At 45.0% G+C, this 25,950-nt stretch overlaps 1 protein-coding gene across 8 annotated transcripts in view; it reads right to left on the bottom strand.

Annotated features, from left to right (window-relative positions):
• Window positions 1-171: 171 nt before the first annotated feature.
• The window catches only part of LOC132386546 (NACHT, LRR and PYD domains-containing protein 3-like), a 102,543-nt gene continuing 76,764 nt past the window's right edge, over window positions 172-25,950 (bottom strand). For 7 of the 8 annotated variants that reach the window (XM_059958818.1, XM_059958823.1, XM_059958817.1 and 4 more), the window contains 8 exons: window positions 13,861-14,027; window positions 13,432-13,603; window positions 13,269-13,334; window positions 3,528-5,241; window positions 2,407-2,493; window positions 1,762-1,932; window positions 1,439-1,606; window positions 172-1,275 (listed from right to left, as the gene is read on the bottom strand). In XM_059958818.1, the coding sequence (XP_059814801.1) occupies window positions 1,188-1,275; window positions 1,439-1,606; window positions 1,762-1,932; window positions 2,407-2,493; window positions 3,528-5,241; window positions 13,269-13,334; window positions 13,432-13,603; window positions 13,861-14,027 (2,633 nt within the window). In that variant the 3' untranslated portion in view covers window positions 172-1,187. Of the gene's footprint in view, window positions 1,276-1,438; window positions 1,607-1,761; window positions 1,933-2,406; window positions 2,494-3,527; window positions 5,242-13,268; window positions 13,335-13,431; window positions 13,604-13,860; window positions 14,028-20,074; window positions 20,266-25,950 lie in introns of those variants that run through there. The other variant, XM_059958825.1, reaches the window with a different exon arrangement.

The following is a 25,950-nucleotide window of genomic DNA, read 5'->3' as shown; positions in this document are numbered from 1 at the left end:
GCGGATCTGGGCAGCGACCGAGTTCCTGGGCACCAGACTGTGAGACCGACCTACCTCAGCCTGCAGTTTGAGGCACTATGGACCACTGTTTCTTTGCACTGTTCCGCGGAGCAGCAGTAACCTCAGACCCGTTTCTCTCCTCGAATAAAACTCAAGACCGACACCAAGAAAGGAATTTACATCGGTTTAATGATTGCATCGTGGCAAATGTAAATTCAACAACGTCTGACCTCCATGAATATATGTTGCTCATTATTTTTTTAAACAAAACTATAAAAGTTTATTTGCGCAACGTATACAGAAGACAGGGAGTACACTCAGATTAAAATATGATTACTACCGTCCATTAAACAGTCAGATGCCTGCGGGCCACCGCTCCCGATGATCCCCCAATGTACCTATTGCGATCGGATACTCCCTGTCCAAAGACAGCCGGTCACGAACGTATCGTCGGAAGAGGGGCAAGCAGGCAGATCAGGTAGAATCCTCCATTTTCTGACTGCGAGATCGGTAAATGAGTATCACTGCCAGGCACAGGAGCAAGCGCACCAGGAGCTCCTCCTAGGGTCCCACCCCGTTGTGTACTGGGTGTCCGTATATGAGGAGCGCCGAGCTAAGATGCTGCCAGAACCTAAGCAGTAGTCCCATCAGATACTCAAAGAGGGGCTGCAACCTCCCTGTCAGTCACACATAATTGACTGACCGGCGACAACGAGTGACCGGTTGAATAATCAGTCCCGTTTCTCACCGTCATTCTGGTCGGGGGACCGATGAGTATAAAATCACACTTCACGGAGGTGTCCGAGATCGCTGCAGATCCAGGGTCACTGCCGAGGGATTTGTCAATTTAACATCATTATATCGGCTACACTGTGGAATGTACCGTTTTCAGCCCGAAGTGAGCATAAGGATTCTCTCCCTGGATAATCCATCCCAGGAACACTGAGGTCCCAGACTGTGTAAGTCCCTGGCGCTTCACTTGGAGGAGCTCCCGAAACCAGTCACCAGGAGATAGCAGCGCCGCTGGGCAGGACACGTAATTACGCCAGACCTCTTGTGACGTCACAGGACACTCGGCTGGAGCGTGGTCCGTTGGAAACATTGGTTATTAAATAGGGAAGGCAGCTCTTAAAAGGGAGTACGGGGAAATTCGGCAAAAAATGTCCCAATTCCGTGGGCGCGAATGTTCACACGGATACTCTCAGACCGGGTCTGGTTTCATCCAAAGAACTCAGTTCCTTCCTCCCGGTCTCACTGAACTTATTCACAATCAGCCTGAAACAGATGGGAGAATAAAGATGAAATAAACAGATTACACAATAGTGTCAGTAACAGGGGACCGGGGTTAATGTTTCAACGACACGCACAGACAACTATCACCAGAATGCCCGCGGATCGGCTAATATTTTATCAATAGAACATTCACACAAACACTCACTCGATCCGCTGCAGATTCGGGAGGGTCTGTATGAGGCGGCGAAGAGCAGTCACAGATTGGTCTGTGAGAAAATTGTAACTTAAGTACAGCCCCGTCAGTGATGGGTTTGTACTGAACGCGAAGACAAGGTGGTCGACACCAGCGCTTGTGAGACAGACACGGCACAAACTGGAGATGAGAGAAAGTGAGAGTGAAGGACACAGAGAGACAGGAGACGGTACAAATCCCCAGTGTTTATCTGTAACACAATTACTGATCACATTAATGTTCAGTGTCAGATAGCCAGTGACTGTAAACACAATCTCCCACAGTCTGGTACTTACCACAGTTTCTGTATTTTACACTCTGACTTCCTCAGAGCCGCAGACACCAGTTTCACCCCTGAATCTCCCAGTATATTATCACTCAGATCCAGTACCGTCAGTGATGAGTTTGTACTGAGAGCGGAGGCGAGGTCCTCGGCACCAGAATCTGTGAGACCGACGTCAATCAACCTGCAAATACAAGACAGGGGGTAACGCGCAAGTACACAGGAGACGGTACAAATCCCCAGTGTTTATCAGTAACACAGTTTCTGATCACATTAATGTTCAGTGTCAGACATCTAGTGACTGTAAACACAATCTCCCACAATATGGTACTTACTCCAGTTTCTGTATTTTACCCTTCCACTTCTTCAGAGCCACAGACACCAGTTTCACTCCTGAATCTCCCAATATATTATCACTCAGGTTCAGCTCTGCCAGTGATCGGTTTGTACTGAGAGCGGAGGCGAGATACACGGCACCCGAATCTGTGAGACCGACACGGGTCAACTTGGAGATGAGAGAGAGTGAGGGTGGGCGCAGAGAAACAGGAGACGGTACAAATCCCCAATGTTTATCAGTGACACAATTACTGATCACATTAATGTTCAGTGTCAGACACCCAGTGACTGTAAACACTATCTCCCACAGTCCAGTACTTACCGTAGTTTCTGTATTTCACACCCCGGGTTCTTCAGAGCCGCAGACACCAGTTTCACTCCTGAATCTCCCAGCTTATTGTGACCAAGGCTAAGCACAAACAGAAAAAATGATGAACAAAGTGATTCAAACCGTGGGTCTGAGGGAATTTCTCTCACTCGGATATTTCAGGAAACATTAAACCCTCCAGAAAATCACTGATCAGAGTTCCCATCACTGTCAATGTCCGTCACTGCCCAGCTCAAGGGGATTCACCGAATGTCAGTAATTTAGTCAGTCAATGTGACCCTGCAAACTCCACATATTCTGTCTCATACTCTGAATGATAGAAAAGTGTTCCAGACGTGAAAAGGTGTGGAAGGAGCCCGGGTCAAAAGTGGGAGAGAGTGCCACAGTGAGGAAGATTTGTGAATGGGAAAGTGTCAGTGAGACCCACCTGAGAAAAAGGGATAGGCAGAAAGAATCTGCAGGAGGAAGTGGAATGGGGTGTAGAAGGAAGAAGGAGAGATGGCACAGAATGTATGGGAAATGGGGAGCAGAGAGATCCCCATGAGAAAATGGGATGGGGATGAGCGGTCCCACAGGAGGATATCAATGGGAAAAAAAGAATCTGGCAGACGAGGGGATGGCCTAAAGACATGGCACAGGCGGTGTGGGTTTTCAATGAAGCCCACAATCGGGACAGGTGATACGCCTATGGTTGTGGGCAGGGGTGGAAAATCTCACAATGTTATTTCTTTCTTTCTCACTGGGACAGTGTGATGACGGTCTCTTGTCTCTCACCTGGAAGGTGGTGTGAATCTCTGACCCACCTGCTGCAGTCAGTATCGGTCTGGGTGTCAGTAACAGTGAGAAGGAACATTGTCAATGGACGTGTCACAGGCAGCGAGAAACACGGACATTCCTGTGATTTACTCCCATTAAACCAATGGCCGTTGTTCACTGATCTGATGAAGTCTCCAACATCCCTTCACAAGGAACCACAGAACCCTCCCGTCCTTGGGGAATTACTGACCGATACCCTGGGCATTTGTCACAATTCTTCTCAATCTGATTTACTACAGTTTTACCCAAATCCCTATGGAACAGTTTCACAGATCAGAGTAAAAGATAAATCAAGTTACCTCAAATCCTGGCACTTGTGCAGCCCGGGTCCCAGCCGCTGTATTCCTTCACACTGAATGTGGCAGTTCCCCAGGTCGAGGTGTTTTATTGTATCACAGAGTCCGATGACCTGAGACAGGACCGCGCAGTCAATCGGGGTCAGTGTCATTCCACTGAATGAAAGTGTTTCCACAGATCCCAGTGCGGCCTGAGCCAGTCCACGATTCTGAGACTCAAACAGGTAGTGCAATGTGTTCAGGAAACTCCTTTTACCAGCTTCACTCCATGTGTTTCCACTCTGGCGTTTAACCTCCTCCTTCACCCAGTCAATAACCCGGCAGGTTGTTTGATGAGGAAATGGACCCAGAAACTCCTCCAGGCCCGCAACGGTCATTGGGGAGGAGAGACCAGCAACAAAACGGAGAAATAACTCAAACCGCCCATCTGTCGTGTTGTGGGCTTCAGTGAGGAATTTCAAGATATCCCCGGGATGTGGATTCAGGAATTGTGCGACTGCAGCTACAAACTCTTGGATGGTGAGGTGTGGGAATGTGTACACCACGCTCCGGTCATAATCCTCTCTTTCCAAAAGCTCTATGAGGAACCCGGACAGGAACTGGGAAGGCTGCAGTTTGTAGTTGATCAAATCCCCATCTGTAAACACAATTTTCCTCTCGAACACTCCTCTGAAGGCCATCTGACCAACCCTGAGTAACACATCACGGGGGTTCTCAATCTCACGGCCGTGATTTCTCAGGATGTTGTAAATATAGTAAGAGTACAGTTGGGTGATGGTCTTGGGAACTTGTTGCGGGTCCCTGACTGTTTGTGTGAAGAAGGGGCCCAGTGCCAGAGCGAGGATCCAGCAGTAGGAGGGGTTGTAGCTCATGGTGTACAGGATCTCGTTCTGCTTCACGTGTTTGAAGACAGCTTCTGCCACCGTCTGATCTTCAAAATGCCTGTGGAAATATTTCTCCTGTTCCTCACCAACAAATCCCAGGATTTCAGCACAGAGATTTATCTCCGACTTTTTCAATAATTGTAACGTAGTGGGGCGTGTTGTCACCAGCACCGAACACCCTGGGAGCAGCCTGTGCTGGATTAAACCGACCACAATATCAGACACCTTACACCAGGATTCAGGATCTATGCATGTGTGCTGAGGATCTGTATCTCTCTGACAGTCAGCAAAACCAATTATGTCATTGAATTCATCCAAACCATCGAATATAAACAGCAATCCCTCTGGGTTCTTCAAGACCTCCCTCAGGATATTCCGGAAGTAAGGATACTGATCAAGAATCAATTCCCTCAGGTTTATTCGACAGTTGATAGAGTTTAAATACCGGAATTTAAAACTGAAGACGAACTTGAATTGTTTGTATATTTTCCCTGTGGCCCAGTCATAAACAATCTTTTGTACCATTGTTGTTTTCCCGATCCCAGCGACTCCGGCTACTGCTGCCGAAATCCCAGATTTTGATTTACTCCTGGAAAAGCTGCTCTGGAACAACTGATCGAACCGGAATTTTTCTGTGCAGTCCTCATGGTCTCTGCCTCTTGCCAGCAGCTCATGTTCCACCAGTCTCCGATTTCCAACAGTAGAAATGACCGTGAGCTCAGCGTATCGATCAACCAGCTGGAAAACCTTCACCTTCTCCCTCATCAGGATCGTGTTCACTCTCAGTGTTTCAGTTTGTGCCCGCAGAGTCTCCTTGTGTTTCTGTTGAACATCTTCCATGGGAACAGACAGTGGACAAACTGTTAGATGCCTCAACTCAGAACTCAGTATTTAAGCACATAAGTGTTAGCTCAAAGCTATTGCATTAATTGGATTCATCAATGGATGTTCGTGCAGTAAAGTAAATTCAATTAACAGACTGCCGACTGGACAGAGTGACTTAGTCCAGATAAAAACCAGATCATCACATTTTCATATTAACTGTGCTGTGAAGGTGAGTATTTCCCTGGTAGTTTACTGACCCCCAACTGTCCGGTACTGGACATCCTCCCATTAATGCCAGAGATGTCATTGTTCCTGTGGAAGAACTTTGAAAGTCCAGTATTGACGTGGCGTATGGAGATAGAGAAGAGTGTAGTGGGTATTCAAACAAAGGAGCAGATCGGGAATCACAGCTATCCCTCCCCTCTCCCCGTCATTGATTCAAGAAGTACTGTCTTTGATCAGTATGTCCACTGTGTGGGATGTGATGGGGGGGGAGAAAATGTCATTGTCTTTTCAGGAGATTGAGACAGTCAGCATTTTGACATTAAAAAGCAAACAATCCCCCCCCCCCCCATCATCACAGATGCTGATCAGCTCACTGAGTTCTTCCAGAAAATAGTTGAGCCGACTACACAATTTGGATAGCGGAGGATGAGAGGTGACCTGATAGAGGTGTGTAAGATGATGAGAGGCATTGATCGTGTGGATAGTCAGAGGCTTTTTCCCCAGGGCAGAAATGGTTGCCACAAAAGGACACAGGTTGAAGGTGCTGGGGAGTCGGTACAGAGGAGATGTCAGGGTTAAGTTTTTATTTTACTCAGAGAGTGGTGAGTGCAAGGAATGAGCTGCCGGCAACGGTGGTGGAGGCTGATACGATAGGGTCCTTTAAAATACTTTCAGATAGTACATGGAGCTTAGAAAGATGGAGAGCTATGGGTAAGCCGAGTAATTTCTAAGGTGCGGGCATGTTCCGCGCAAATGTGTGGGTCGAAGTGCTTGTATTGTGCTCTGGCTTTACTATGTTCCTATTTTTTCTGTGTTTCTATGGTCTATGACTTTAAATACAAGTTTGGAGACCACGGCGATTTCAAATCGGGTGCTGCAGAAAGCAACTGAGACCGGGAAGTTTCGTTAGCAGGTGGTTCAGGTTTTCAGCTGCTCCAGGACCTGCATGGAACATAGAACAGCACGGGAATGCGAACCTCTGCCAATAACGTTTTAGTGCCAGACTGATGGCACATTAAACTCTGCCTTCCTCAATTTAGCTGCAGACCTGTCCGTATTCACAGCCATATTACAACAGAATTTGTGTTCACTGCTCCCAACGGCTCTCCCAGGCAATATGGGGAGTGCTCAAGGTTAAGACAGATGCGATCATCCCCAGTAGAGATAGAGGATTTGATATGCAGGTAAATTCTGGAAAGATGCAATAGCAGCTAGTTTACTGCAGAAGGTAATTTTAACATTCCATGTGTTGCTGATGACCCAGCATATTCTGTCCCGTCTTTCCTTACTGCAAGTGTATTTCAGGAATCATCTCCGATGGTGGGATGTGTTCTGGGAATAATGTGTGTAATATCTGAACTAATGAAGAGGCCATATTGCAGCTGGTATCTCTACTGGGGATGATCGCATCTGCCTTAACCTTGAGCACTCCCCATATTGCCTTAGTGCTTGAACTCGCCAGAATTTCCTCTCAGTGCAGCTGCCAAATTTCCAAGATCAGTAAATAATGCTCCCCAATCACTTTAACCTCGCCCTCAAATCTGAAATATCAGAACTCTAGAAAATTGGGCTGCCAATTCCGTCTCTCTCAATCAAATAAGATCAACAAATTTTACTACCAAAACTGCACACAATACTGCAGATTCGGCCTCACCGATGCCTTATACAACCTCACCATAACATTCCAACTCTTATACTTAATACGTTGATTTATAAAGGCCAATGTGCCTAAAGCTCTTTTTACGAACCTATCTACCTGTTGAAATTGCTGGGGCCATGGCAGATATATTTAAAAACGTCAGTATCTATGGGTGATGTGCCGGTGGATTGGAGGATAGCTCATGTTGTTCCGTTGTTTAAAAAAGGTTCTAAAATTAAACCGGGAAATTATAAACCGGTAAATTTGCGGTCGGTAGTAGGTAAATTATTGGAAGGAGTATTTGCATAGGCAGGAGCTTATAAGGGAGATTCAACATGTTAGGTCATGCCTACCAAATCTATTCGAGTTTTTCGAGGAGTTCACAAGGAATGTGGATGAAGGGAAGGCAGTGGATGTTGTCTACATGGGCTTCAGTAAAGCCTTTGACAAGGTCCCGCATGGGAGGTTAGTTAGGATGATTCAGTCGGTAGGAGTACATGGAGAGGTAGTAAATTGGATTACACCTTGGCTTAATGCGAGATGCCAGAATGTGGTAGAGGAGGATTGCTTCTCTGCGTGGAGGCCTGTGACTAGTGGTATGCCACAGGGATCAGTACTGGGTCCATTGTGACTTATCATCTATATCAATGATCTATATGATAATGTAAATTGGATCAGCAATTTTGCTGATGATACAAAGATTGGAGGTGTAGTGGACAGTGAGGAAGGTTTTCGAAGCCTACAGTGGGATTTCGACCAGCTAGAAAGATGGGCTGAGAAACGGCAATTGGAGTTTAATACAGACGAGTGTCAGGCAAGGCACTTTGGAGGGACAAATCATAGTGGAACATACAAGGTAAATGGTCGGGCACTGAGTAGTGCAGTAGAACAGAGAGATGTGGGAATACAGATACAAAGTTCACTAAAAGTGTCGTCTCAGGTAGATTGGGTCATAAAGAGAGCTTTTGGAACGTTGGACTTTATAAATCAAAGTATTGAGTATAAGAGTTGCAATGTTATGGTGAAGTTGTGTAAGGCATTAGTGAGGCCGAACTTGGAGCACTGTGTGCGGTTACGATCAGCAAAATACAGGAAGGATATTACTAAGGTTGAAGGAATACAGAGAAGGTTTACAAGGATGTTGCTGGGACGTGTGAAACTGAGTTAAAGAGAAAGGATCAATAGGTTAGGACTTTATTTCCTGGAGCGTAGACGAATGAAGGGAGATTTGACAGAGGTGTATGAAATTATGATGGGTACAGATAGAGTGAATGCAAGCGGGCTTTTTCCACTGAAAGCTAGGGAATAAAACCAGAGGACATGGGTTAAGAGTGAAGGGGGAAAAGTTTAAAGGGAACATGGGGAGGGGGCTTCTTCACACAGAGAGTGTTAGGAGTGTGGAATGAGCTACCAGTTAAAGTGGTAAATTTGGGCTCACTTTTAACATTTAAGAAAAGCTTGGACAGGTACATGGATGAGAGGGGTATGAAGCGAGATGGTCTAGGTGCAGGTCAGTGGGACTAGGCAGAGAAATGGTTCGGTACAACCAAGAAGGGCCAATGTGCTGTAATGTTCTATGTTTCTATGGTTCTAACATCACACTTCCATGTGCTGATAAACACTCAAAATCCCACTACCTAACCCACAGCTCTTTCCGCTGAACTAACTAGTTCAGACCAAACAATTCCATCATGTTAGTTTTCCTGCCATTGCCGGCCTTACAATAAGTTTTATTAGAATAACCTGTATCTACTAGGCAGGAGATAATGTATCTGGACAAGTGCTTGGAGTGGCGGTGGAGAGCATTGTGTCTCTGTTATGGAAAGGAATGGCGATGCCCTGAATTGAGGACCTGAATTAGGAGAAGGCAGATGTCAATGTAATACATGGTCTGGATGAGGTGTAGGGACAGTTAGTTGCAGCTAAACTACAGATGAGAACAGATTTATATAAGGATGTCGGAAACATGCCAAGTGTGTACAGGAATTCACTGAGATTGCAGAGCCTTTCAGGAGTGTGCAGGATCACAATATGTCAGGACCCTGCCAGGGGTGTGTGGTGTCTCATAGTGTGTCAGGACGCTGTCGGTTGTATGTGGGATCTCACACTGACTCAGTACCCTACTAGGGATGTGTGTGATCTCAGGAACCTGCCGGGGGTTTGTGTGGTCGCAAGAGTGTTCGGAACCAGCCAGGTATGTGTGGTCTAATAGTGTCTTAGGACCCTGTCAGGATGTGTGGGGTCTCACAGTGTCTCAGGACCGTACTAGGGGTGTGGGGGTCTCATGGTGTGTCCGGATCAATTCAGGGGTGTGTTGGGTCACGAAGACAGTCAAGACCCTGCCAGAGGTGTGTGGGGGTCTCACAGTGTTTAGGGTGCTGAAAAAATACACGGAGTTACAAAGGAAGGAAGCTGATAGGTAGGACTGCAAGTGTAGTAATCTCCTAATTCCTACCTGTGCCACCCGACAGTAAGGACAGGTAAACAGTGAGGTATGCATGTCTGAAGAATTGGAGCTGGAAGGAGGGAATCAGATTTCTGAATAATCGGGACAAAAGGGACGTGTTGCACTTAAATTCCGGGAGTGTCAATATTCTTGAAGGCAGATTTACTGAAGCTATTGAAGCAGTATAAACTGATATGGCAGGGGGATTGGAACCAGAATGATAGAGCTGGGGATCAGCCATCAGCTTTACAAGTAGCTGATAGGTGTAACATGAATGGAAGGAAGGACAATCGCATGACTGGCTACAAATGCAGTCAGAGCAAAGAATGAAATTGTATCAACGTTGCAAATTTCAAAAGGACAAAGGATGCAGAATGGAAGGTGCAGTATATAAATGTACGTAGCATTCAGTATAAGGTGGATGAACTTGTTGCACAATTAGAAATCGGTCGGTATGAGATGAAAGGCATTACTGAGTCGTAGGTGAAAGAAGACGACAGTTGGGAGCTTAACGTCAAAAGCTATACTTTCGATCGAAAGGGCCGGCAGGAAGGCTTATAAGGGCTCTGTTGGTAAGTGATAGAATTAAGTCTTTAGAAAGAAGTATTATAGGGTCGGAGAATGTTGATTTTATAGTTGTTGTTAAGAAGTTGCAATAGTTAAGAAAATATTAATGGAGACTTAAATCGGCCTTCAAATATTATCCACACTGGAAAGGCATGCTATAGGGTAATGACAAAATTGCAATGGGGTCTTAAATATGCAAGAGGATTGTGAAACTCAGGTTGGTATTGGATGACAAGAGAGGTAATTTGTTGCACGCCTACGAGATGGCTTTAGAGCAGCTAGTGATTGACACTGCTCTGGAAAGTCTGTCTTCGAGTTGGTACTGTGTAATTAGCCAGATGCTATTAGGAAGCTTAACGTGAAGGAACCCTGAGGAAGCAGTGATCATAATATGATTGAATTCATAGTGCAATTTGAGACCGAGAAGCATAGCTGACTTGTATCTGTATAGCAATGGAATTACAGAGACATGAGAGAGGAGCTTGCAGCGGAGGATTGAAGAAGGATACTTGCGCGGAGCAGAGACGGCGGGAGTTTCTGGGAATAGTTCACAGGGCGCAGGATATGTATGTCCCACAGAGGAATAAGTTCTCAAATGGCAAGGGTAGACAACCGTGGCTAACAAAGGATGTTAAGGACTGCTAAAAGGCTGGGGAAGGGCATATGCTAGCAAAAGTGAGTAAAAGTCGGGTGATTGGCAAGCTTTTAAAATTTAACAAGGCAACTTAAAAACAGCTGTAATAAGTGATCAAGGCTATAGAAAGGAAATTATATTCTGGTTAGATTAACCTCAGTGATTGGCCAAGTGTTGGAGGCTCTTATTAAGGATGAGGTACTTGGAGCCTAATGATAAAATAAGTCAAAGTCAATGTGAAACCTTGCCAAGGGAAATCTTGCCTGAAAAATCTGTTAAGAGTTAAGAGTTGTTATAGGAATTAGCAAGAAAGGTGGGAAAAAAAGAGGCCATGGATTTCATTTACTTGGATTTTGAAAAGACGTTTGATAAAGTGCCATACAAGAGGCTGCCTACCAAGATAAAATTGGAAGAAAGGGAAAAAATTGGCAGATAGAATACAGTGCTGTAAAATATATGATAATGCATTTTTGGTAAAAAAAGAACAACAGAGCCGACATTTATCAAAATGTGGAGAAGGTTCAAACACAAGAGGTGCAGCCTCGTGTAGGACTCTCGGAAGATTAATTTACAGGTTGAGTCTGTGGTAAGGAAGGCAAGTGCAAACGCAATGTGTCAGAATCCTAGAGGGAGTGTGTTCTGTCTCACAGTGTGTCAGCAATCTGACAGCGGGGTCTCAGAGAGTGTCAGGACCCTGTCAGCAGTGTGTGGGGTTTGAAAGTGTGTCAAAACCCTGTTACGGTGTGGGTGTCTGACAGTGTGTCAGGATCCTGTCAGGGGTGTGTGGGATCTCCCTGTGTGTCAGGACCCTGCTGAGAATGTGTGGGTTCTCCATTCAACAGATTTCGGCGAGATGGGGAGCGTGGGAAAACGATGTTTGTTGAAATACAACACGAGTGAATCTGCAGATGCTGGAAATAAATAAAAACACAACATGCTGACAGAACTCAGCGGGCCAGACAGCATCCATGGGAGAAGGTAGTGACGACGTTTCGGGCTGAAGCCCTTCATCAGGAGTCAAAGAACCCTCTCTTCTGTTAAATGTAGCGTTCTGTGATCCAACTCCTTCTGTGATTATGAAGCCTCACAATCTCTTGATCCAATCCTCGGGCTCCACTTTCACCGACACATTGTATTTACGGATGCAGTGAGCTTCTTATCCAGACGTTCAGAATTTACATAATCTCAATATTAATTATGATTGTTTTCAGTCCTCTGCACCTTCCTTGCCACAATCCACAACCCTCGGTTTCCCTGTCCTAATTCCCATCTCTCATCCTTCCACAGTGTCCATCACACAACACCGGCAGACAGGAATTTCAGCTTCTTTGTACTGAGCTGTGGAATCTGTCCCCCAGTCTCACCCTCTCTAACACTGTAGCAGTGTTTGCACTAGGGAGTGTAGATGTAAACACAGCGGGTTCATCTACTGCTCTGTGGTTGAACAGACCAGTTGGGATGTTCCCTGCTTTTCTAATTAAAGTGATGCTATTATTACTATTCTGTGACTGGAACTTCAGTGGACGCCCAACTCTGAGAAAATATAATTTGCGGGAACTGGGGGAGTTTGGAAAATGGTTCAGGGTGAGGCTGTTCAGGAGGGGCAGTGCCTGGCAAGGGAAGGTTTTCACTATTTGCTGTGAAGAAATATAAGTTTATTTTCCATTCTCCAGATCGCCCCTTCTCCACTCACTCCGGTGGGGATCTGCAGTTGCAGGCCCCAGAGCGGTGTGACCACTTTCCTCAAACTCGCCAGCTCTCTGCCTCTTTCCACAAAATGTCCTTTGAAAACTCTCCCTCTAGCAAACACGTTTCCCTGTGTCTCACTGTGTTCTCTGTCTCAGTTCCAATATTTACCTGGTCAGATCCTTGGGGCTCAAAAACTGAACCGCCCGACGCAAATTACAACTGTTGGTGGAAACAGAGGCCAAGTTTCAACTTGATGAACTCCGCCTCAGCCTCATCTGGGCCACTGCGTACCGTTCTGATCACCCCACTACCGGAGGGATGTTGAGGCTTTAGAGAGGGAGCAGAAGAAGTTCACCGGGATTCTGCCTGGTTTAGAGGGCATGTGCTATCATGAGAGGCTGGATAAAATTAGCTTGTTTTCTCTGGATCATCGGAGGACGAGGGGGGCTCTGACACAGGTTTACAAGATTATGAGAGGAATAGATCGAGTGGATAGAGAAAATCGGTTTGTCACGGTTGAAATGTCTATTACCAGAGGGAATTCATTGAACGTGAGAGAGTATATAAATGAAGGGGGATGTGAGGGATAGTTTTTTTTTAATCAGTGTCATAGATGCCTGGAAAGCACTGCCTGCTAATTCTTTGAAGTTTTCAAGAGACGTTTGGACAGGCCTATGGATGGAAGGAAGATGGAGGCACATGGACATGGTGCAGGAAGGAAAGACTAGAGTTTGAGTGCATTTGATTTACATCTTAGCTGATTCGGTACAATATTATTTGCCTAATGGCCTATTCCAGTGTATAACCCTTCAATGTTCGATGCATGTTCACTTACCTTTCAGCTCACTGAGAACCTTAAGTAAATCTTGAGCGGGGTTTGATCGATGGGAGGGATCACAGCCTGTATGAATTTGAAGAAATTGAGGGAATAATGTGTAAAATTGTTAAGTGTTCTGTGTTTCAATCCAAATTTAAATTAATCTCTGATATCATCTCACCATATCCCTGTATTTCCTTCAGTATTTTGTCGAACTTTGGGACTGCATTCCGCATTTTGACAAAGGTTTCCCACATCACCCTCCGGGCGCGGGAGCCTTTCTCCATCACCAGGCTCAGGAGGAGTTTAGAACTGTCCGCCCGCTCTCCCTTATCAGCGAGATCAGTGATTTTCTGTGAAGAGTAACGGTGAACATATTGGGGACTGACATCACACAGAGAATAAGAAGTAAATGATGTGCTCTGTAACGGGATCACACTGGGCCGTCACCCTTTTCACCCTTTTCTATCACTGGTTCAGATTCACATGTTTGAGGTTGTATGAACAGTATTTATGTCCTCGCTGTTCTTTTATCTAATTTCATATGCGATGAGACAGATTTCCGACACGTGATGCGCGAGAAGTCAAACCCATTCTCCCTTCCACTCACCCGATGTTCCTCTCCGCTGAACTGATTCTCGACCGTTAACGCCTGGCTCACTTCGTGCACCCCTCCTTCCATCGCCTGCTCCAGCCTGTCCCCGTAGAAGTTCGTCAGCTGCAGCAGCTGGAAATCGTTCCAGCTTGCCAAGAGCTCGGTGATCACTGAACTCGGACCTGTGAAGGAAAATGGGGAGGATTAAGGAAATTACTGAGGCCTGACACCATATCGGGCAGTAACTTTCTCTCTGGTAGCTGAAGATGGTGCGCAGCAGGTCACAAAACATATTCTGAAGTATCTGGGGCAATGGGCGCGGTCCCGGAATGTGTGGTTGGTGGGGTGTGGATTGTGGGGTGTTGGGATGTATAGTTACATCTGCTGAAAGAAGATCTTTCTTGTCTCCGAGAATAAACGTCGACTCTGGAAAGGACACTGCTTATTCCTAAGAATACAGAGACCATTGGACATAACTATCTTCGTACTGCCCATTAGAACTGCTTTGCTCTGGTCAGATTCTGGTGCTCTGCCTGCCTATTCAATCCCTTCCTTGGCAAATCTCTGGGATATTTCACAAAATGTTGGAGGAACTCAGCGGGTCAGGCAGCATCCATGGAGGAGAATAAGCAATTGATATTTCGGGCCAAGGTCATTCATTGGGACTGGAAATGAGGGGACAGAAATTCTAGATTTTGCCACATTACATTCTATTCCTTGTGGTCATGATCTGAAACGTCAACTGTTTATTCCTCACCATGGATGCTTCCTGACCTGTTAAGTTCTGTCAGTATTCAGTGTGTCTTTGTGTTACTTGAAACTTCTAGCATCTGCAGAATGACTTGTGTTCTGGAATACCTCACTGTGTTAATGTGCATCACAGACTGCTAATAAGAACAGCATGTAGACAGTAATTGTACTCCTAAGTTCGCGCAGAGATGTTTCTCTCTCTCTCATCTCTCAGATCAGTCCCTTCACAAATAGTTTGTAAATTGCCGATATTAAATTAAACCCAGACACAGAGTCAAGGCAATATTTATAAATTAAAATAATTCGCCAGCATACCCGTGACCTTTCCCGATATCGTTCTGTTACTCTTGAAAGGGAGCAGTGGAAGACCAGGAAATTATAGACCAGTGAGTCTTACCTCAGTGGTTCATAATTTATAAATATATAACCATATAACAATTACAGCACGGAAACAGGCCATCCCGGCCTTTCTAGTCCGTGCCGAACGCTTAATCTCACCTAAACGGCGCTCAGCCCGTAACCCTCCAATCCTTTCCTGTCCATATACCTATCTAATTTTACTTTAAATGACAATACCGAACCAGCATCTACCACTTCGACTGGAAGCTCGTTCCAGTCAGCTACCACTCTCTGAGTAAAGAAATTCCTCCTCCTGTTACCCTCAAGCTTTTGCCCCCTAAATCTTAACTCATGTTCTCTTGTTCGAATCCCCCTAATCTCGACGGAAAAAAAAGCTTATCCACGTCAACTCTATCTATCTCACTCTTAATTTTAAATGCCTCTATCAAGTTCTCCCTCAACCTTCTACGCTCCAAAGAATAAAGACCTAACTTGTTCAACCTTTCCCTGTAACTTAGGTGCTGAATCCTAGGTAACATTCTAGTAAATGTTCTCTGCACTCTCTCTACTTTGTTGATATAATTCCTATAATTCGGTGACCGCAACTGTACACAATACTCCAAATTCGGCCTTACCAATGACTTGTACAATTTTAACATTACATCCAAACTCCTATATTCAATGCTCTGATTTATAAAGGCCAGCATACAAAAAGCTTTCTTCAACACCCTATCCACATGAGATTCCACCTTAAGGGAACAATTCATTATTATTCCTAGATCACTCTGTTCTGCTGAATTCTTCAATGCTCTACCATTTAATATGTATGTCCTATTTGGATTATTCCTACCAAAATGTAGCACCTCACACTTATCAGCATTAAACTCCATCTGCCATCGTTCAGCCTACGCTTCTAACTGGCCTAAATCTCTCTGAAAGCTTTGAAAACCTACTTCATTATCCACAACGCCACCGACCTTTGTATCATCTGCATACTTACTGGTACAATTTATCACCCCATCATCCAGATCATTAATGTATATGACAAACAACTTTGGACCCAATACAGACCACTGTGGCACACCAGTATTCACCTGCCTCCAACCTGACAAACCATTATCCACAGCTACTCTCTGATATCTCCCATCCAGCCACGGTTGAATCCATTTTACTACTTCAATATTAATACCTAACGATTGAACCTTCCTAACTACCCTTCCGTTCGGAACCATGTTACAAGTCTCACTGGTCCATATAGTCAACATCCGCTGTTTTACCCTGGTCAACTTTCCTCGTAACCTCTTCAAAAATTCAGGTAGTTTGTCAAACTTGACCATCCACGCACAAATCCATGTTGACTGTTCCTAATCAGCACTGTCTATCCAAATAATTATATATAGCATCTCTAATAATATTTTCCATTAATTTACCCACCACTGACGTCAAACTGACAGGACTGTAATTGCAAGGTTTACTCTTAAAACCCTTCTTAAACAATGGAACCACATGAGCAATACGCCAATCCTCTGGCACCGTCTCCGTTTCTAATGACATTTGAAATATTTCTGTCAGAGCCCCTGCTATTTCTACACTAACTTCCCTCAAGGTGCTAGGGATTATCCTGTCAGGATCTGGAGATTTATCCACTTTTATATTCCTTAAAAGCACCAGTACTTCCTCCTCTTTAATAATTATAGTTTCCATAACTTTCCTACTTGTTTCCTTTACTTTATACAATTCAATATCCTGCTCCTCAGTGAATACGAAGAAAATATTTTTTTCAAAATATATCCCATCTCTTTCGGCTCCTCACATAGCTGCCCACTCTGATTCTCTAAGGGACCAATGTTATACCTCACTATCCTGTTGTTATTAATATAACTGTAGAAACCCTTTGGATTTATTTTCACCTTATTTGCCAAAGCAACCTCGTATCTTCTTTTAGCTTTTCTAATCTCTTTCATAGGATTCTTCTTACATTCTTTATAATCCTCGAACACCTCACTTACTCCATGCTGCTGATGTTAATTGTAGATATCTCTCTTTTTACTAAACAAACTTCTAATATGCCTTGAAACCATGTCTCTCTCAAATTTTAACCTTTCCTTTTAACCAAACAGGAACATAAGGATTCTGTACCCTCAAAATTTCAACTTTAAAAGACCTCCAGTTTTCTTTTACATCCTTCCCACAAAACAAATTGTCCCAGTCCACTCCTTTTAAATCCTTTCTCGTCTCCTCAAAGTTGGCCTTTCTCCAATCAAGGATCTCAACCCTGGGTCTATTCCTATCCTTCTCCATTATTATATTGAAACTAATGGTATTGTGATCACTGGACACGAAGTTCTCCCCAATACATACCTCCGTCACCGGACCTATTTCATTCCCTCACAGGAGATCCAACACTGCCCCTTCACTAGTCGGTATCTCTATGTATTGCTGCAAAAAAAAAAACTATCCTGCGTACTTTTTAGAAACTCCAACCCGGTCTATGTGTGGAAAATTAAGATCTCCGACAATCACCGCCCTGTGCCTACTACAAATATCTGCTACCTCTTGCAAATTTGCTCCTCCGATTCTCGCTCCCCATTAGGTGGTCTATAATGCACCCCTATAAGTGTTACTAGACCTTTCCCATTCCTCAATTCCATCTAAATAGCCTCCCTAGACGACCCTCTCATCTATCCCATCGGAGCACTGCTGTAATATTTTCTCTGACAAGCAACGCAACACCTCCCCCACCGCCTTGTCCCTCCGATTCTATCACACCTGAAGCAACGAAATCCAGGAATATTTAGTTCCCAATCAAACCCCTCCTGCAACCATGTTTCACTAATAGCTACAACATCATATTTCCAGGTATAATTCCATGCTCTCTCATCCACCTTTCTTACAATGCTCCTAGCATTAATATAAATGCATTTAAGAAATTCCCCACTTCTTCCGCTCTGTTTATCTCTAACAGTACAAAGAACGTTACTGTCTTCTTATTTTCGCTTCTCCCGTACATCTTTTCCCAAACGCCGGTTCCCCTCCCCCCATCTGATCTAGCTTAAATCCACTGGAGCCTCCCTAGAAAACCTACCTGCAAGAATATTTGTTCCTCTCCAGTTCAGATGTAAATCGTCCCGGCGGAACAGGTTCCACCTTCCCTGGAAAATTGCCCAATTATCTATAAATCTTATAAATATTATCTATAAATCTGAAGCCCTCCCTCCTTCAACATGTCTTCAGCCACGAGTTGATCTGCACTATCTTACTATTTCTAAACCCACCTGCACGTGACACTGGTAGCAATCCTGAGATTGCTATCCTGAAATCGATAGAGAAGATCCTCAGAGGAAGATTTATGGAAATTTGGAAATTAGTCAGCATGGCTTTGTCAAGGGCACGTTGTGCCTTATGAGTCTGATTGTACTTTTTGAGTATGTGTCTGAATACATTGATGAAGGAAGAGCTGTACATGTAGTGTTTATGCATTTCAGCAAGGCATTTGATAAGGTAACCCATGCAAGTCTTATTGAGAAACTAAGGCGGCATGGGATCCAAGGGGACATTGCCTTGTGGATCCAGAACTGGCTTGCCCACAGAAGGCAAAGTGTGGCTGCAGAGGGGTCATACACTGCATGGAGTTTGGTGAATACTGGAGTGCCGTAGGGATCTGTTCTGGGAAACTTACTCTACGTGATTTTTATAAATGACCTGGATGAGGAAATGGAGAGATGACTTAGTAAGTTTGCTGATGACACTAAGGTTGGAAGTGCTCTGGATAGTGTGGAGGGCTGACAGAGGTTAGAGAGGAGCATTGATAGGATGCAAAACTGGGCTCAGAAGTGGCAGATGGAGTTCAACCCAGATAAGTGTTCAGTGGTTCATTTTGGTAAGTCGAATATGATGGCAAAATATAGTATTAATGATAAAACTCTTGGCAGTCTGGAGGATCGGAGGGATCTTGGGGTCCGAGTCCATAGGACGCTCAAAGCAGCTGCGAAGGTTGACTCTGTGGTTAAGAAGGCATATGGTGCATTGGCCTTCATCAATCGTGGAACTGAGTTTAGGCGCAGAGAGGTAATGTGGCAGCTATGTAGGACCCTGGTCAGACCCCACTTGGTGTACTGTGTTCAGCTCTGGTCGACTCACTACAGGAAGGATGTGGAAGCCATAGGAATGATGCAGAGGAGATTTACAAAGATGTTGCCTGGATTGTGGAGCATGCCTTATGAGAATAGTTTGAGTGAACTCGGCCTTTTCACCTTGGCGCGACGGAGGATGAGAGGTGAGTTGACCTGATAGAGGTGTATAAGATGATGAGAGGCATTGATCGTGTGGGTAGTCAGAGGCCTTTTCCCAGGGCAGAAATGGTTGCCACAAGAGGGCACAGGTGTAAGGTGCTTGGGAGTAGGTGCAGAGGAGATATCAGGGCCATTATTTGTACGCAGAGTGTGGTGAGTACATGGAATGGGCTGCCGGCAATAGTGGTGGAGGAGAATACGAAAGGGCCTTTTAAGAGAATTTTGGATAGGTACATGGAGCTTCAAAATAGAGGGCTACGGTAGTCCTAGTAATAGCTAGTGTAGGGTCAGTTTCACCACAACTATAGGTTTTCTAAGTTTCTATGTATTTCGGAGTGGTCTCAGCGAGTTGGCTCAGAGATGACCATGACAAACTGGATTCATTCATCTCCCCAGCTACCAGGGTGGACAATCGTCCAATAGAACGCCATAGTCTTTCTCCTCCTGCCATTCCCACCGCCCCGGCAGAGGAACTCATGCTGCTGGGACGGAACCGCCTTTCTCCCGCTGAGCGGCTCCGGAGACTGAGAGCAGGTGAGTGTCTACATTGCAGCCAGTCCGGCCATTTCCGTGCTACCTATCCCCTTCGGCCCATGAAACTCGCCCCTCTCTTCCTAGGACCTTTCGCGATTGAGCGTATTATAAACCCCATGTCAGTTCGACTCAAACTGCCCAGACCTATGCACATCCATCCTACATTCCATGTTTACCAATTGAAACCGGTCTCTGTCTGCCCTTTGTACCCTCCTGCCCAACACCCTCCATCCGGGCGGATCATTGACGACCACCCACCATACACCGTCTGGCGAATACTGCATGTGGGCCGCCGAGGAAGGGGCATCCGGTACCTGTTCGATTGGGAGGGATACAGCTGGAGCAACGTTTCTGGATTGCCTTCTCCTTCATCTTGTTTGTAGTGAGCTGCTGAAGATGTTCTATCGGTCAGTTGTGGAGAGCGCCCTCTTCTTTGTGGTGGCGTGCTGGGGAGGCAGCATTAAGCAGAGGGACGCCTCACGTCTTAATCAGCTGGTAAGGAAGGCGGGCTCTGTCGTGGGCACAGAACTGGAGAGTATGACATCGGTGGCAGAGAAGAGGGCGCTGAGTAGGCGACGGTCAATCATGGAAAACCCTGAACATCCTCTGCACAGCACCATCCAGAGACAGAGAAGCAGCTTCAGCAGCAGGTTGCTGTCAATGCAATGCTCCTCAGACAGGATGAAGAGATCATTACTCCCCAACGCCATTCGGCTCGACAATTCAACCACCAGGGGCAAGACATGTTAAAGTGCCGGGGTTAGGACTGAGATTAAGTTACCACTCAATGCACTTTAGTAAACTATTTAAGAACTTTTTAAAAGCTATTTATTAATGATTTTTGGGAGGGTGATTTTAGATGCATATATTTATACTGAGTTAAATACTGTATATAATTAGTTTTGCTACAATATGTGTATGGGACACTGGAAAAATGTTGAATTGCCCCTTGGGGATGAATAAAGTAGCTATCTATCTATCTATCTATCTATCTATCTATCTATCTATCTATCTATCTATCTTGGACCCTTCCCTCATTCGTGATTTCCATCCGGCCCATCTGAACAAGCCTGCTGGTTCGCATGGAGGATCCCGTTGAGGGCGGAGGCATTGTCCTGGTCCCGATCGTTAATCCCCTATTCTGCTCCTAATCCCCTTTGATTATGCCTTAATTCCGATTGTTAATTTCCCATTTACTGCTAATTCGTTTTGATGACAGAACACCTGGTCTCCACCAAGAACTGCAGTACAAGAACCTCGGCGTCACAACCACTAGTCTCCAGTCCGTTGGTCTTTTTTCCTATGATGTAACTACGTTCCCTGACCGCTTAGAACCGTTTGTTCTGTCTAGCTCCTTTTTCCGGGTTTACCTCTCAGACTCCACTTCTCTGAGTCAAGGCTCCGCGTCAGGATTTCGTGTCAAGGCTCTAAATCAAGGCTCCATGTCAAGGCTCCATATCAGAGCTCTATTTGCTGTTCGGCGTTTACACCCGTGTAAGAATTTAGACTCAATCTCCGGCCCGTGTCCTGTCCTTGGGTTCGCTCCCTACACTCTTGTAACACTTGGTTTAGTTAAAATTCACCGCTATATTCTCAACAGAAGTTTCTGAATCTGCCGATTATTTCAAATATTCTGAGTTACTTAATGAATACTTTGCTTCAGTATTCACCACGAAATGTGGGGATGACTTACAGTGGACTGAAATCTTGAGTGTATAGCCATTAGGAAAGAGGATGCACTAGAACTTTGGAAAGGTATTAAATTAGATAACCGCCGGGACGAGATATAGCCCAAGCTATTGAGAGAAGCGAGTAGGGAGATTGCTGAGCCTCTGGCGATGATCATTGCATCATCAATAAGGACGGGAGAGGTTCCATCGGATTGGAAGGTTGCAAACATTGTTCCCCTGTTCAAGAAATGGAGTAGAGATAACACAGTAAACTAAAGATCAATGAGACTTACTTCAGTGATAAGCAAAATATTGGAGAAGATACCGAGAGAGCATTTGGAGAGACATAATCTGTTTCGGGTTAGCCAGCATGGCTTTGTGAAGGGCCAGGCATGCCTGATGAACCTGACCGAATTTTTGAGGATGTAACAAAACACGTTGATGAAGAGCGTTGATGTAGAGTATATGGATCTCAGCAAGGCATTTGATAAAGTACCCCATGTAAGGATTATTGAGAAAGTAAGGAGGCATGGGATCCAAGGTGGAAGTTCTAAGCCGTTTCTAGAGTAGGTTACATGGTCATCATAACATTGTGGAACTCTAATATGCTGGAGATTTAATGTGGGTAACACTGATCAACATAAAAATAATTTTGTGTTCAAAGTAAAAACAGCTCTCTTGAAATGTCATCGGAATTAATAACATATATAAAACACAAAATATTTGATTGCATCGGCATTCATCCTATTTTAACATGAGACACAAAATCAGCACTGGGGCAGCCAATTGGCTTTAGATCTCACATAATTAGTTTAATGGATATCTGTTTTTGGAGTCCTATATATAGTCTAGGTGTTGTAATTGATTGTAGTAAAAATTCAGCTGTATCTGGAAGGCCCAGCTTTCGGTGAGTCAGTATCCTGGCAGAAAATACACCCTAAAGACAAAGGAACACTCAAAGCAACTCCATGAAAAGGTTAGAAGATCGATAAAAGAACATTAACAAGTCAGTAAGTCTCCCTTGGAGTACAGTTAAGTTAATCATGGAGAAATGGAAAGAAAATGACACAGCTGTAAATCTGCCCAGAGCAGATGTTCTCAAAACCTGAGTGCCCGTGCAAGGGCACCAGTGAGGCAGGCCACCAACAGACCTATGACAATGGAGGACTAACAAGCGTCAGTCCCTGAAATGGTGGAGACTGCACAGGCAAGAACTGTTCCTGGGTGCTTCACAAGTCGCAGCTTTATGGGAGAGTGTCAAAGAGAAAGGCACTGTTAAAAACAAAAAAAAAAAAACTCACATTAAATCTCAGCTAGAGTTTGCCAGAAGGCATATGGGAGTCTCTGAAGTCAAGGAGGAGTAGGTTTTAAGGTCTGATAAAAGCAAAATTGAGATTTCTTGACATCAGACTAAATGCTATATTTGAGGGAGGTTAACGGGGTCAGGTCGTGTTCCTTGAGTGGGTTATATGTACAAATTTGGTGCTGAAAATTATGGACGTTGGCTGTTCACCACTGATTTATGCTATCATATCACTATTCCAGACACTGTAGTGAGTTCTGAACCTGTATCCTGCCCAACGTTGATAGAACTGCAGAGTTACGGCAATGCTACCATATCGGCTATTTAAAACTCCACACAGTTCTCTCCTCCTTTCAGCTGCCAGTTTAATTCTTTGACGTGCGATTCTCCCTGGTTCTGCTGTGCAAGGGATTGTATGGGATATCAGGAAGGGGTAGCGCCTCTGGTGGGGAACATGTCGCGTCCTTTTCAGAGAGGTTTGTCCACCTTTGATCCCCACTCTCATTTGTGGTTACCCGCAGCTGTTTGCTTGCGACAGCGGCCACACCCCGGACAACGGGTTCGACAAGCCGGCTAAACCAGGTGAGGGTAGCCGACGGGTATCAAACCCTCGGTGAGATAGGGAGTTGTCTATCCCAGCATGTGAAGGCAGACTCCGGCGGACAGAGCGGACGAGACCAATGGCAGGTCCAACGGTCAAGAAGGCGATCTCTTCAAGCGTCGTGGAACAAGACACAGAAGTTGTCCTGGTCATGCACTGCGCCCAGTCCCATCTCCAGCCGTCTCGACTCTTGTGCTGCCACTGGAACCAGATGGGAATTGGGAAGAGAGTTTGAGGCTGACGTTGTGCAACTCTCCCTCACTTAAATCCAAATTAGGCCCTAGTCTCGACACCATCATCAAATAGTGTCGAGGTCTTCATCGACGACGATGGAAGAGCAGAAGTGTACCCAGGTATCAAAATGGTTGCCAGTCTTCGGATGAAATTTGCCTGATGTTTCTCAACATAAGTAGAACTGTATCAACAGTAAAGGCAAAATTGCGTATTTTAAATCTAACCTGTCAGAAAACGTGTCCACCACTTCCTCAGCCCCTTTCAAGCCCCTTTAAGACCATCCAGCACTGTCTGTTGCAGACTCGGATTCTGCCCTCCGGATAGTGGACCATTGGTCCCCATAAAGGATTTGCTTAAGAAGTTCGGCGGGTAGAGGCAAAGAATATCGTTTGACTTAAGGGTAAGTTTCCTCCTTTTTATTGCACAATCAGAGAGTGAGGATGCCAACACAGTGGAATACACTTCTTGTGGGATGTGAGAATGAAAGACCTCCAGTGTCTTTGCCGACTACATCTGCAAGAAGTTCATCCAGCTGTAGCTTCTGCCAGAGAACATTGCGAAACTGGAGCAGGAGCTGGATGGACTCTGGAATATTTGGGATGCTGAGGATTTGATTGACAGGTAATAAGGACGGGTAGTTATACCTAAGGTGCAGAACACAGTTAATTGTGTAATAGTCAGTAGGGACTAAGCAGATAGTAGACAGTGCAGGGTATCCCTGTCCCCGTTCCTCTCAATAGCATGTATACTGATTCGGATACGGTCGGGAGGATGGCTCAGCAGAGGTGATCTGCAGCGTCAGGTGTCTGCCACTGCCTGGCTCTGTGAGGCAGAAGAGACGATGGCAAAGCAGGCAGGCAGTAGTGATAGGGTAGAACAGCATCCCCGATTGTCAGGTTTCCTCCAAGATGCCAGAGACAAGGCCATCTCATATCGAGTCTGTAACATTTTTAACTGGGAGGGTGAGCAGCCTCAGGTATCCGTACACTTCAGTACCGATGAAATAGGTAGGAAGGTAACAAGGTCCTGCAAAGAGTGTTTGGGGACTTGGGTGCTAATTAAATGGCAGGATGACATGACTACCAGGTTTGTTATCTCAGGGAGGTTACCTGTCCCTAGTGCTACCGAGACCAGAAAAAAGGAAGATAACACAGTTTAAAATGTAGCTACCGAGTTGTTTGAGGAGGTATGACCAGATTTGTCGATCATTGGCTCTCTTCCAGGGAAGCTGAGATCTGTATAGACATAGCAGTCTGCACTTTAATTTCACGATGGACGGACTAATATCATTGCGGGGAGGTTTACTATCAGCACTCAGAGGCTTTTTAACTAGAGTTGCAGGGAATGGGAACCACTGGACAGATGGTACGATTACTGGATAATGGGCAGATAGTGGAGGAGCTGCACGGAAAATATGCCAGGCCTGTACATAAATTCATGAATGGAAATTGATTGCAATTGCGTCTATATTAGTGCAGGGAATATTGTTCATAAGGCCTATAAGCTTAGCATATGGATCATAATGTAGCGATTGGTGAGATTTGGTTGAGGGAGAGGCAGGACTGGCAGCTTAATAACCCAGATTTCGGTTCTGGTTGCCTGCTATAGGGAATATATCAATAAGATTGATATAGCGCAGAGAAAAATATACAGCAATGTGCCTGAGTTACAGGACTTCGGTTAGAGGGAATGTTTGAACAGTTTAGGATTTTAGGTTAGGGCGGCATTGTAGCATAGCGGTTAGCAAAGTGTCTTTATGCAGTAGCGACCTGCGTTTAAATCCCGCAGCTGGTTAAGTAGCCTATACGTTCTCCCTGTGTTTCCGGTATCCTACCGAATTCCAAACATGTTTGGGCTAGTAGCTTAATTGATTACTTGCATATATTAGGTGGCGCGAACATATCCTGACGTGTTGTATGAAGGATGGGATGGGGTGTGGTGTACACTGTATGTCAAGTCCACTGGCTCCTGCTCATCGATTTGTCCGGCTACTTTTGATGTGAAGCTTCTAATTAAACATGTCTGCCCTTTGATAAACCTGCTCAAACTGTATGCTATCGTTTCATGAATGTCAGAATCAGTTCTTATGAAGTATTTGACAAGGTACTCAATGGTTTATTTGAAACTATTTTGCAATCTACCAACATGCTTCAGGTTCAAAGCTTCCAGACACTTCCGGAACATCTATGTCAAAGGGAAACCCATTATGAGAATTGGCTCCACTTGTGCATAGCTTTTGAATCTTTGTGTTCATTTTCACTCCATTTTGTGGCATGATCACACTCCTCATGCGGTAGGTTTTCTGATAGAATTTTACTGTGTGCTCCTCCCATTTCGTTTGCTTTGCTATCTGTAAACTTCAAATCCATGTTGAAGCGGAAT

Source organism: Hypanus sabinus, unplaced genomic scaffold (assembly GCF_030144855.1).
Source record: "Hypanus sabinus isolate sHypSab1 unplaced genomic scaffold, sHypSab1.hap1 scaffold_1195, whole genome shotgun sequence".
NCBI classification, from domain to species: Eukaryota; Metazoa; Chordata; class Chondrichthyes; order Myliobatiformes; family Dasyatidae; genus Hypanus; species Hypanus sabinus.
Note: the sequence above shows the minus strand (reverse complement) of the source record. Positions and strands in the feature narration are given on the sequence as shown.